Below are 13,579 nucleotides of genomic sequence, written 5' to 3'. Positions count from 1 at the left end.
ACCTCTATCAAAACAATGCTATTAACACTGAACTTGATAGAATTATTTTGACAGTGTTTATATAGGCTTAAATTTGATAAAAAAAAATTTAAATGTGCAAGGGGAGCAAAACAAAATCTGGAGGAAAAGAGCAGGGTGGGAGTATTGGGTCTGTTTGACTGAACGTTAATAATGCATTAAAAATGTGCAGTATGGGGCTCCTGGCTGGTTCAGTTGGTAGAACGTGTGACTCTTGATCTTAGAGTTGTGACTTCAAGCCCCATGTTGGCTGTAGTAGACCTTACTTAAAAAAATTTGCAGTGAAATTTGAAATATGAACATATGAAAATAATGTCGTTTTGAGGCTAGAATAAATAAGCATATTATTGAAACAGTAGAAAGTCAGCCAAACACCCAAGGTGTATACCAGCTTAGTATGTAATAAGGGGGACATCTCAAATTCGTAGGAAAAAAAGGGTTAGTCAATAAATAAATGGTGGTACAATTGGCTAGTCGTTTGGGGGGGAAAAGTTAGATGCCTAACTCACATCACACACCGAGATAAGTCCCAGTAGCATTGAAGATTTAAATATCAAGGAGATATATTTAGAGCAGTTAGAAAAAAATGCAAAGAAATATTTATATAATCTTGAAACAGAAAAAGCTCTTCTAAGCATAGAAAAAACTTGACCACACCGTAATTTAAAAATTGCATTAAAATAATGAGTAAAAAATAAATACCAAAAAAGTCAGAAAATATTGAATATTCTGCTAGAAACATGGACAGCTATAGCAGATTGATGAATACACAGGAGTGGCCAGGAGGCACAAGAAAAGATGCTCAACTTGCTTGTAATCAAAGATGGAACATAAGAACAAGGTATCAGTTTCACCTCTCCCGTTGGTCAAGAGTTTAAATGAATCACGCAATCTACTGGTTAGTGTGTGAGGCTGGGGCAATGGTTTGGGACAGAGTGGAGGTGGATTTGGAAGTATTTAGGTAAATTCTTCAGATGTTCATAATTTTGATGCAGCAATTCCACTAAAATTTTTTTTCAGGGGCCACCTGGGTGGCTCAGTCGGTTAAGGGCCTGACTTCGGCTCAGGTCATGGTCTCATGGTTCCTGAGTTTGAGCCCCGCGTCGGGCTCTGTGCTGACGTTTCAGAGCCTGGAGCCTGCTTTCGGACTCTGAGTCTCCCTCTCTCTCTGCCGCTCTTCCGTTCGTGCTCTGTCTCTCTCCCTCTCAAAAATAAATAAACATTAAAAAAAATTATTCAGGAAGGTTCATAACAAGGAATATTCAAGAAGCTCTTCACAACACTGTCTCTATCGATGAAAATATCAGAAACAACCTAAATGGTCAATAATCAAGGTCTGGAATATTTGTATATACCATATAATAAGGCTTTGGCATATTCTGGTATACAATGCATTGTATCATATGTACCATATAATAAGGGTACAGCGTATTCATGTGATGAAATTTTATGCTACCATTAAAATGGCATAAATATTGGCTTGGAAACCAAGCCAATGATTGGTTCATGATACAATTGTAAAAGTACCATCCCAGGCAGCACGTAGAATCTGATTTCATTGTTCTTAAAAGCTTACTATTTACATACCCGTATTATATATGAATGTAGAAAGTATGTGTCAGGCTGTATGAGGAAATACTAGCACTCATTAGCTTCAGTGGGAGGCTTAAAAATGATTTTACTTTTTTTCCGTTTTTGCTGCTTTTTTCAACACCAGACATGGACGACCTTCGCCAATAGTGTTTCTTTTAAAGCATGCTTCGGCTGGCGCCCAAATAAGTTTGGTCCTTAAATACTTTAGAGACCATGCTCTGTCAGCTCCACGTGGAGGGAAATCCAGGGGACTGGTCGTGAAGGACTGGCGAAGACTCTGAACGTCTGTTGTTGGCCAATACAAATAGCATAAACGTACGAGGAGAGAAGAGGCTGCCAAGCTGTGTGGGTGTCTGGAGAGCTGGAGCCTGTGTGAATCTTCCTCGGGCTGGAGGAAAAGCTCCCTCGAAAGCCCCAGACTCTCGGACAGTGAGGAGCGATCTGCGCGTTGCCTTGCCCCATGTCACAAATCTGCAGCTTCTGTCCCCTCGGCCAGGGGATCAGACGCCAGTTCCGAGTGCATGGTGCTCCACACTGCCCACTCACCTCTCTGGTTCCATTCTCTGTCTCCCGGATGACCGACCACCCCTCTTCCTTAGGTCTCACCGTGCCACTGAGAAGGGCGAACACGGCCACGCCTGGTTTACCGGTCACATCTTCCACGGTCACCAACCCCCGTTGCTCAGAACACAGCCACGGGGTTGGTCGCTCACGTAATTGCGTGCTGAGGGACCTGTATCTTCCATCGGACTGTGGCTTCCACCAGCCCAAACACCTACCTGGTTTGTAGCTGAGGCCCCGGCACTTGGCCAGATGCAGTAAACCCCTTACTGACCTGTGAAAATTTGGGATGAAATCTCATTTTGCCTGCTGTTCCTAATACCATTCACTCATTCAACAAGTGCTCATCAAGGAACATCTCTGTGCCTGGCACACACCTGCTTTTCTGCCTAAGCAGTGCCCACCGGCAGCTAGCAAAAACCTTTTCAGTGACTGGGGAGAAGCCAGAGTGACTGAGGCTTTGGCACGGGCTGAGAAAGAGCTGGCTGCCTTCCTCCTACTCCTTCCTCCTGGCTCCCTCGCCCAGAGGGGCGAGCCAAGGACTTGGGCAGAGTATTCCGAGAGGCACGATTTGGGGATCAGATAACAATTCAACCACTTAGAGGCTGTGTGACCTTGGCCAACTGACTTTACCTCTCTGAAGCTGTTGACTCGCCTGTAAACGTGCGGCTAATAATCGTGCATACCTCACAGAATGGTTTTGATTTTATGTGAAATAATGTCTATAAAGGTCACAGACTTGGGCTTCGTAGTGGAGTCCTCATTGTTGCTGTTATTTTCCTCCTGGGTATTGTATTTATTAGATGGGTCGGCTCTGGTCAGACTGAAGAACCTCCTGAGACCCTACCACTACCTGCCATTCCCACAGACTTGCGTCATGGTGGGGCCTGAGACCTCCCATATGCCAGGCAAGGCTACTGAGGTGCAGAGGACTTGTGTAACACTACCCAGTGAGCCTGCTGTGGCCATCAAGACTCCCAGGCCCCTCCTTCCACTGAGCCACATGTTTTCTCTGAAGAAGAGTTGAGCCTTTAAAAAAAAAAAAATTAAGTTCCCAGCAGAAGGGATGCCCCCCATTCTCTTGCCTGAAGTTTCCCTGGCACAGCTGTCTTTGCACCATTAGTGGGTGGCGAGGCCCGGCTGGTCTTCGCTGATGCGTGTTTTACATTTGCTAACTTCAGCTCAGCCGCCGCACACGGGCGCACCCCGGATAGGCTCGCTGTAGAGCTGGCAGAGGCGGGCTCCCCTTCTCTGCAGGAAACAGATGCATCTCGGCTGGAAGCCTGCCATCACCTTCGTGTGGCTTATGAACCCAGAGCACAGCATGCTGGGGTGTCAGAATACCAGCGTCTGCTTCCAGCAAAACCACAGCCGCAGCTGGTAAGGATCATTGCTTCCCATCCTCCGAGGTTCCCGGTCCAGCATTTCCCTGCCTGGTGGAAAGGTGGTTCCGCAAGAGACTCTGGGATAGAGATGGCCGTGGGCAGGAACCTTGGGAAGTGCAAACCGTATTCCCCTCACAGAGATGTTCGTGGCAAACGGACACCATAAAACCCCTGAGAAATGCTTGGGAGGGAACCTGTCAACTCACATTGACCTTGCATTTTCCAAATTTATTTGATCACGGAATACAACCTTATAAAAACGAATGAAAAGAACCATTAAGGTGGTTGGTTCCCTTCCTTCTGTGTGGTCTGTGATGAAATGTTGGCTCCTCAGAGGACTTTCCTGGTTCCCCTGGCTAAAATAGCACCCCATATCTCTCTGTGTCTTCACCCTGCCTTGTGTTCCTTCATAACACTTACCACAAACACATTTGTTTTTGTGTTTACATACTTATAGAACAATATTTTAATATGTATTTGTTTACCATTTGTTCCCCTTTCTAAACTGTGAGCTTCTTGGTGGAAAATGTCTTTTTTACAGCTATACTTTCAGTCTTTGGCACTTAGTAGGTGCTCAATAGATGCTGCTGAATAAATGAACATTCCTGCAAGAGAATTCAGTGCCCGGGGCACCTGGGTGGCTCGGTTGGTTAAGCATGTGACTTCGTCTCAGGTCATGATCTCGCCGTTTGTGAGTTCAAGCCTCGCGTTGGGCTCTGTGCTGACAGCTCAGAGCCTGGGGCCTGCTTCAGAATTTGTGACTGCCTCTCTCTCTGCCCCTGTCCTGCTCATGCTCTGTCTCTCTCTGTCTCTCAAAAAATAAATAAATGTTAAAAAAATTAGAAAGAGAAGAGAGAATTCAGTGCCCATCCTCTCAGTAGAAAAGTTTCCTGGATGTCAACCAAAAAGTGGTCTGAGATAATATCTTTCAATAAGACGTGAATTTCTTAGCCAGTCGGTGTACCTTCAACTTGGTTGTACAGATTACGATGGGCTCTGTGAAATGGGAAATGAAAATCATCTGATAAAGTTTAGCAAAAGCAAAAGTTGTGATAAAAATTGAAACAGAAATGCAGACAACTCCTTAAAATAGCTCAGACTTCCATCAGAAGTACCATCTGGATATCCCTGTCTTGCCCCTCCCATTTAATTGAGCTCCTATTCTATGCCAGATACTATGCTAATCACCTGACATACATTATCTCATTTAATACGCATGACTACTTTGTGAAGAAGCGATTATTGTGTCCATTTTGCAGATGAGAAAAGAGGCTCAAAGGGATTAGGCAAGTTCCTCAAAAAGAGAATGGATTTACAGATCAATTTGGGGAGAATTGATAACAATGTTGAGTTTCCCAATCCATGAACATTGGATATTTCCCAATTTTAGCCCTTTTTTGAATTCCTCTCAGAAATGTTTTTTTTTAATGTTTATTTTCTTATTTTGAGAGAGAGAGTAAGCAGGGGAGGGACAAAGAGAGAGGGAGAGAGAATTCCAAATAGGTTCTGCGCTGTCAGCATGGAGTCTGACACAGGATTTGATCCCATGAACCATGAGATCATGACCTGAACCAAAATCAAGAGTCAGATGCTTAAGCAACTGAGCCACCCAAGTACCCAGCTCAGAAATGTTTTATAGTTTGTAGTCTCCATGTCTAACACTTCTTTTGTTAAATTTATCACTAAGTATTTTATTCTTTTTCACTGTGAATGGAATCACTTAATTGGATGGTTCATTTCTAGTATATGGAAGTATAATTGTTTACACACTGAACTTGTATCCTGTAACTTCTCTCAACTTGTTTCTTAGCTGTTGTAGCTCTTTTGTAGATTCCTTGGGATTGTATACATAAAGGATTGTGTCATTTGTGATTTTATTTTTTCCTTTTCAATTTGTATGTTGTGTTGTTGTTGGTTTTGTTTGTCGTTGTTTTTGCCTTATTGCACTTGGTGGAAACTTCCTGTACAATGCTGAAGAGTTGTGAGGAAGTAGATATCCTTCCCTTGTTCCCGATTTTAAGGATAAAGCATTCAGTCTTTCACCATTATGTAAGATGTTAGCAGCGGGTTTTTTGTAGATGCCTCTCTCCTCCTAGTTTGTTGGGTTTTTATCATGAACAGTTGTTAGATTTTTGTCAAGTGATTTTTCTCTGTCTATGGAGATGGTTGTGTGTTTGTTTTCTTTTTATTCTATTAATAAGATGCTTCACATTGATTGACTTCTGTGTGTTGAACCAACCTTACATTTTTTTTAAGTTTATTTGTTTATTTTGAGAAAGAGAGAGAGAGAGAGAGAGAGAGAGTATGTGTGTGCATGAGTGGGGGAAGGGCAGAGGGAAGAAGAGACAGAATCCCAAGCAGGCTCTGTGCCATCAACGCAGAGTCTGATATGGGGCTCAAACTCACAAACCATGAGATCCTGACCTGAGAGCTGAGATCAAGTGTTGGACGCTTAACCGACTATGCCACCCAGGCACCCCACCAACCTTGCATTTCTGAAATAAGACCCACTTAAGTCATGGTATTTAATACTTTGACAGTGCTGCTGAATTCACTTTGCTCATATTTCATTGAGGATTTTTGCATTTGAATCTGATGATGCCACACATGCACCAGCAAGGGTAGGAAAAGGTTTATTACTCACATAGTGAAGCTTTCTGGAGAAATTGAGGGAGGTTCCCAAGTGGTATATAAAATGACTTGAGAGGGGCAATGGAAGGAGACTGGTTTGGGGGGGTCATGGTAGTTAGGAGATGGGGCTGGGGTAAAGGTTTCCAAGTGAATGGATTGGGCCTTGCATGGTATTGAATTCTCCCACTATTGTTGCTGAACTGTCTGTTTTTCCTTTCAATTCAGTCAGTTTTGTGCCATGTATTATGAGGCTGTGTTACAAGGTACATATAAAACCGTTGCATTTTCCTAATGTATTTGCCCTTACATTATTATGAAATGTCCCTCTTTGTCTCTAGTACTTCTTGTTATCTTGAAGTCTACTTTTATAATATTAATATAACCACTCCAGCTCTCTTTTGGTTACTGTGTGCATGTCATATTTTTGTATGTCTCTTTTAGAAACCATGTAGTTGGATCGTGATCTGACAATCTCTTCCTTTAACTGAAGTGACTATACCATTTACATTTATGTTTGCCGTTCTGCTTTCTATGGATCTCTTATCTTTTTTGTTCTTCTGTTTCTCCTTTAGTTCGTATCTTGTATTAAATATTTCCGTGCTCTATTTGAACTCTTATTTTTATAGTTATTTTCTTTTGGTTGCTTTAGGAATATAATATACATGTTAACTTATCAAAGTGTACTTAAAATTAATATGAACTTAATTTTGATGAAATACAGAAACTTTGCTCTATTCCTACTTTTTCCTTTATGCTGTTATTGTCATATATATATTATATACTTAACAATACAGTGTTTGTATTGTTTTATACAATTTTGTGTCTTTTTAAAACATTAAGAGAATAAGAAAAAATGGATTCTTATATTATCTCTCTTATTTCAACTCTTATTACATATTTATCTTTTCTGCTGGTTTCATTTCTTCCTGTAGATTCAGATTGCCCTCTGGTATGAAGTCCTTTGGGCCCAAAGAACTTTTTATAGTATCTGGTAAGGCAATCTGATAGTCATGAATTCTTTTGGCCATGTTTTTTTTTTTTTTTTTAATCTGGGAATGTCTTTGTTTAGCTTTCATTTTTGAAAGATCGTTTTGTTTAACATAGCATTCTTGGTTGACAGTTTTGTTTCGTTTTTTTTTCTCAGTGCTTTTCATATGTCCTTCTAGTCTCCATTATTTCACATGGAAAGTCAGTAATTGAAGGTATTGATGCTTTCCTGTCTGTGCCAATTCATTTTTCTCACTACTTTCAAGATGTTTCTTTTGTCTTCATCTTTCTGCAGTTTGACTATGATGTGTCCAGGTATGGATCTTTTGTATTTATTCTACTGGGGGTTCATTTAGTCTCTAGGATGTCTAGGTTAATATTTTCCTCAAATTTGGAGTTTACTGCTATCATTTCTTCAAATATACGTATTTCATCTCTTTATGTAGTTGTGGCAAAAACCCTAAATTTGTAGCCATAGTTTTAAACCTGGTAACTGATCCAGGGGTGCCTGGGTGGCTCAGGTGGTTAAGCCTCCGACTTTGGCTCAGGTCATGATCTCATGGGGCTCAAACCCCCTAACAGTGAGATCATGACCTGAGCCGAAGTGGGTGTTTAACCAACTGATCTACCCAGGTGCTCCAACACGTCCTCTTTTTTTTTTTTTAAAGATGTTTATTTTGAGACAGAGAGAGAGAGAGAGAGAAAGAGAGAGAGCGCGCACGCATGCGTGTGTGAGCAGGGGAGGGGCAGAGAGAGGAGAGAAACCCAAGCAGGTTCCACACTGTCAGTGCAGACCTCCATGTGGGGCTCAATCTCATGAACTGACTGTGAGATCATGACTTGAGCATAACCTGAGCCCGACCTGAGCCAAAATCAAGAGTCAGACAGACGCTGAGCCACCCAGGCGTCCCTCCACTACACCTCCTTTGATGGCCTTACTTGAAAACGGGGAAAAACACAGGTCAAAGGGCATTAGGTCATTAAAGCTCCTTGCCCCTAGATGGCGCTGCTCTTTCTACAGGTTGCCTGTGAAAGGTGATTTAAATTTATAGCATTTTGGATTATGGCAATTGCATGCATTCTTTCAATCTGATTATAGCGGGATTAATCTGTCTTTAATAGACGACTGTTAATAATTTACATTGTTATCTTTAATGATATAATTCTATTTAAAATGTCCACTTGCATTACTTTTCTCAGGGACTTTCCCTCAACTCCCAGGTTTTAGTTGGAGCTAGTAGCAGTCTGTGAAAGCATCCATGAATGGGGATTTAACAAGGCAATTGTTAGAGAAATAAAGATCAGTTTCCAATGAAGAGAGATGCCAAAAAAAATTATTGTACTAAAATAAGTAGATATCTGTTGTGTATCATATTTACAAAATGAAAAATATAAATTCTTCTAAACGTCCCTGAAATTCCTCCTGCCTCATAAATATAGGCTTTTGGAATCTTCTGGGGACAGATCTCTTTATTTTGCTGCGGCTTACCTTGACTGGAAAGCCTAATCTTTTTGTTCAAATACAAATGTCAAGTTCAAAATGGAAAGCGTTGTGAACGTTTTCTGGTTGCCCCTCCAGACCCACACTCTGCCCTCCTCTGTTTTGCTCTGTGCCTGGGAGGTTGACCTCTAAGAAATGTGTCAACCAGTTCCCTTACCCTCTGGTTTCTGATAGATTCGACCAACGAGAGGATCCAGCAGGAAAGCCATGCAGGAGAAGAGAGATCGTTGCATTTGTTCCCCCAGCTCTCTCCCTGCTAGCTGTGGTGTGCCCGAGATCCTGTTCTGCTTAAGACATGCTCCTCCTCTTGGTAGCCTTCTCCTCCAGCTACAGGCCTCGCAGGGTCCAGGTAAGGTCTCTTTCTCTTTGCTCCTCGAGTCCAGGGGTGGAAATGGCTTTGCACCTTTGCTAGTCCTTGGTCCTTCACCAGCCCCTGTGGCTTTCCCTTGGCCCTGCCCTCACCTCTGTAAATAGACACCTGATCAACTTTTCCTGCCTTTCATTGCTTTCATGTTCTGGGACCTGCCGGGGCTCTGAATGGCACAGTAAGTCAGCATGGATAAGGAAAAGGGGAGGTATTGGGGGTCCCGAGGCTTTACTTTTGGTCCTAGCTCAGGTGCTGTTCTTCTGTGTGAACTTGGGTAAATCCTTGTTACTCTCTGGATTACAAATGCCTCATCTTGGGCAAGATCAGAGGACTTTGTTTCTCCTTCCTTCCTTCCTTCCGTCCTTCCTTTTTTCCTTCCTCTTTCTTTCTTTCTTTCTTTCTTTCTTTCTTTCTTTCTTTCTTTCTCATATACCTCCAGAAGAATTCTGAAAATTCACATAATCATATAAATAAAAAATTTGTTCTCACGGTTTTAAATAGTTGTAAAGGATGTAATGTCCTGCATATTGTAAATATTAGTGTTTAAAGTAGTGATTTTATACCCACTGTCATCCATTAAAAAAAATAGACGAACAGACTCTTCACAGCTAGAAATATTGCAATGTTCCTTTTTCTCCTTTAAATCACTTTTTCCATTCCACTTCCCCACAGAATTTTACAAGAATGTGATATATTTTTCTGCTTGTCTCATACAGATCATCTCAGAATAGTCTCTAAATCGAAAATATCATTATAGGTGGAAATTTAAAAATACTTCTATTTCCAGTGATCATAAGGCACTATGGGTTAATAAGCATGTTTCTGGATTAATTTTAGGATACTGTCGATCAAAATTTCTATAATTGTTAAACATAAAAGGTAAAAGTAATAGAAGTTTGTCTCTCTTTTTAAAAACATTTTTTTGGGGGGGGGGGCGCCTGGGTGGCGCAGTCGGTTAAGCGTCCGACTTCAGCCAGGTCACGATCTCGCGGTCCGTGAGTTCGAGCCCCGAGTCAGGCTCTGGGCTGATGGCTCAGAGCCTGGAGCCTGTTTCCCATTCTGTGTCTCCCTCTCTCTCTGCCCCTCCCCCGTTCATGCTCTGTCTCTCTCTGTCCCAAAAATAAATAAACGTTGAAAAAAAAAATTTTTTTTTAATAAAAAAAAATATATAAAAAAAAAAGCATTTTTTTTAAGTTTACTTATTTATTTTGAGAGAGACAGAGACAGTGTGAGTGGGAGAGGGACAGAGAAAGAGGGAGAGAGAGGATCCCAAGCAGCCTCCACGCTGTCAGTGCAAGGCCCAGTGCGGGGCTTGAACTCATGAAACCGTGAGATCATGACCTGAGCTGAAACCAAGAGTCAGACGCGTAATCGACTGAGCTACCCGGGTGCCCCTAGAGTTTGTCTCTTAATGAGATGGATGGGAGAAGGGTTGTGGTGTCCTATTCAAGGGAACTTCCGTTCCCCAATATTTGGAAACGTCCCTCCGTTCGGTGCCCTCTCTTCCCTGCCCCCGACCCGAAGTTGTCCATGCAAGGAAGTAATGCATATGGCAGTTAAGAACCTAGAAATGGATTTTCATAGAACTCTGCATCAACTACTTGGAAATTGTATCCCTCTTAATTTGAAGGCACAGGCTTGATGGTATCTGAATGGTACTGAATGACAGCTTTCGTAGGGTCATGTCTACGAGGGCTGGTTCTCAAGTCACAGCGCCTCAACACTAACATTCTGTGTGACTTGGGCGACGTACTGAAGCTTTGTGCCTCTGTTTCCTCATCTGCAAAATAGGGATGTGTACTGCTCTTTAAGAATCACTTGAGGTGATGTGTGAAAAACACCCGGCGTATGGCAAACAGTGTATCCAGAACAGATTCATAGGGTTGCAGTCTGGGAAGGGGGACCTGGTGGGTACGATCTGCTTTCCACCATTAAACCCATCTTAAGGCCATTGCAAAAGTCCTGATGTCTCTGTAACGGAACATGGAATGCGCCAGGCTCTTTAGGTCTGTTCTTTTTGGTAAGTTTTACTGTCCATTGAGTCTCCTCGGATGTTTCCAAAACAGCATCAGTTGATATTTGTCCACAGACCTTGACCTTTGCCACCTCAGGGAGGTTGATATTTCCGGGGCACTCTTACAGTAGAAGAAAGGGGCCATGGAATGGTAGGTTTGGAGACCAGTGCGGCTGTCTAACAAGAGCTCCTCCGTGTCTCAGAGAAATAATTATAACCAGGCTCTGTGCAGGCTGTGTGAGCCCAGAAAATGACAGCTTCTGCTTTCCAGGAATGGGAATCAAGTATACATTCATTTATACTCTCTTGGAAAAAACTGGGGTGGCCTACGGGCCAATTTTGAATCAGGCAAGCCAATATTTGAGCTTTCTGCCTGAGAAACAAAATAAGACATTGATATGCTAAGAAGCTGCTAACTGAGTCAATTTTGCTGTAGGCCTGCTCTGATGTGACTTTTGTGCTCACATTAGTGCTCAGACACCAGGCCTGCACAATGCCTACCCTGCCGACTGCCACTTTGCCACTAGAATGTGGGCCCCCCTGGCTGAGTTCTGAATTCTCGGTTTCATTTCCTATTGATACAGAGGAATGCCGCTGTTTTCCCTTCATAAAGAAACCATTTGTGCACGTTGCCCCTGGTTTGGATCCCTTCTTCACTGCCTCTCAGAACACAAATTTAATTTATGGAGTCTTGGGCAGCTTCATCGAAATGGTTTTTTAGTTTGAAATTTAATTCTGTTCTGACGTTTTTGGAGAAGAAAGAAAATCGGTGCCGAGGGTGGTACACTGATTGCCTTAATGACCAGTTCTTTATCCTTCCCTGTCCCCAGGCCTTGTGCCACACAACGGTGCCGTATTCTCCTGCTTGGACTCGGGGCAGGACTTACTCCTACCAACGGGATGTTCAGCGTGGGATTTAAACAGGAGCTGGAAATGTGCTTGCACCCTTGGGCTTATCTGCTCTTCTACCCTGGTGTTGCCAAATGAACGTGCCCCAGGCTGGCCTGCTGGAGGATGAGAAATGGGTAGACCGGCGTCGTGTGGCCCGGGTTGTCCCAGCTGTGGCCAACACAGATCAGGTAAGAGGCAGCCAACACCAGCCATATGAACAAGCCCAGCCAAGATCAGAACCGTTCTGCTGACCCGCAGACTTGTGTACTAAATTCATGCTTATTATTTGAAGTCGTGGGCCATTTGTGATGTAGTGTCGTGGTAACTGATAGCTGAGAGGTTAAGCTAGTGGCAGACTGGCCCTCCCGGGACAGGATCCAAAGGAACACTGAGCCCACTTGCACCACCTCCCAAGGCCTCTGGAAACTGACAGAGGAAGGAAGGAACCCTACTGTGGAGTTTCAAATGCTTCTGCCATGCAGGTGGGGGATCAGACTCAGGGAGATTCAGGATAGCAAAGTAAATACAAGTGCAGGCTCTGCAGTCAGGTTCCTGAGCCCGAAGCCCAGATACGCTTAGAAGCTCTATGTTCCTCGGCAAGTTACTTTACCTCTTTGTGCCTCAGTTTCCTCATGTGTAAAACAGAGAGGATAATAAATAGCATCTACCTCATCAGGTTGTCACGGAGGCCCGATGGTTTCAATGCACTTAGAATAGCTCATTACGAGCCCTAGGAAAGTATTTGTTAAATAAATAAATAAAGTGTGACCTCATGTATCCCCACAGGCTAGTGAGTCCTGGGGGACTTCAGGGATTACCTTTGTCTTTTGGTAGAAAGATACATTTGGATCATAGCCAGCTGTTTCTCGTTTCATACAGTCAGATAATGACTTCTAAAGAACCGAATGCACACTCAACAGGTATCCAAAATCTGGAAAAAAACTGATTTCCTTTGGAAAACTCTATTGTGCAAATATATGTTCGGCTCAGTTAGTTGCTCTTACTAGGCTTGGGGCAGTGCTTGATGTGAGATTTCAGGAGACGACGCAGGAATGATGCTATCCGCTGTTTAAGAGGCTGGGAAGGATTTCCACTTCAAATTATTGGAATTAAAACTTTGCCGCACGGGGAGGCAATTCTCAACATGCATTTATCATCTCATAATTGTTGTGGGTCAGGGATTTGCTTTTGCGTCTCTCGTGAGGCTGCGAGCGAGGGCTGGCGTCTCAGTGAAGGCTCAACTGGGGAAGGATCCACTTCCAAGTTCACTCGCAAGGCTGTTGGCAGGACTCCATTCTTTCTGGGTTGTTGGACTGAGGGCTAAGGTTCCTAAGTGGCTGTTGGCTGAAGGCTGTTGGCTGAAGGCTGTCCTCAGTTTTTTGCCACATGAAATTCCCTAACACGGCAACGTGCCTCATCGAAGCCAGCAACGTGGAGAGTCCTCCAGACAGACAGAAGCTACAGTCTTCTGTAACAAAGCCATTTCTGGAGCCCATCCCCTAATCGGTATTCTGATTAGAAGCAAGTCTCGCCTTTACTCCAGGGGGAGGGATTATGCAAGGGTGCGAACACCAAGAGGCGGGTGCTATCTTCGAGTCTGTCTACCAGGCCGCCTGCTAGAGTGGCTATGC

General features: G+C 43.2%; 1 protein-coding gene across 25 annotated transcripts in view; it reads left to right on the top strand.

Annotated features, from left to right (window-relative positions):
• Nucleotides 1-13,579, top strand: part of ZNF618 (zinc finger protein 618) — a 377,016-nt gene that overhangs the window by 167,208 nt on the left and 196,229 nt on the right. For all 25 annotated transcript variants that reach the window (XM_047828947.1, XM_047828945.1, XM_047828943.1 and 22 more), the window contains 3 exons: nucleotides 1,736-3,552; nucleotides 8,851-9,025; nucleotides 11,888-12,136. In XM_047828947.1, the coding sequence (XP_047684903.1) occupies nucleotides 12,041-12,136 (96 nt within the window). In that variant the 5' untranslated portion in view covers nucleotides 1,736-3,552; nucleotides 8,851-9,025; nucleotides 11,888-12,040. The remainder of the gene's footprint in view (nucleotides 1-1,735; nucleotides 3,553-8,850; nucleotides 9,026-11,887; nucleotides 12,137-13,579) is intronic.

The sequence above is a fragment of the Prionailurus viverrinus genome, chromosome D4 (genome assembly GCF_022837055.1).
Source record: "Prionailurus viverrinus isolate Anna chromosome D4, UM_Priviv_1.0, whole genome shotgun sequence".
NCBI classification, from domain to species: domain Eukaryota; kingdom Metazoa; phylum Chordata; class Mammalia; order Carnivora; family Felidae; genus Prionailurus; species Prionailurus viverrinus.
This window is presented reverse-complemented; position numbering and strand designations above follow the sequence as displayed.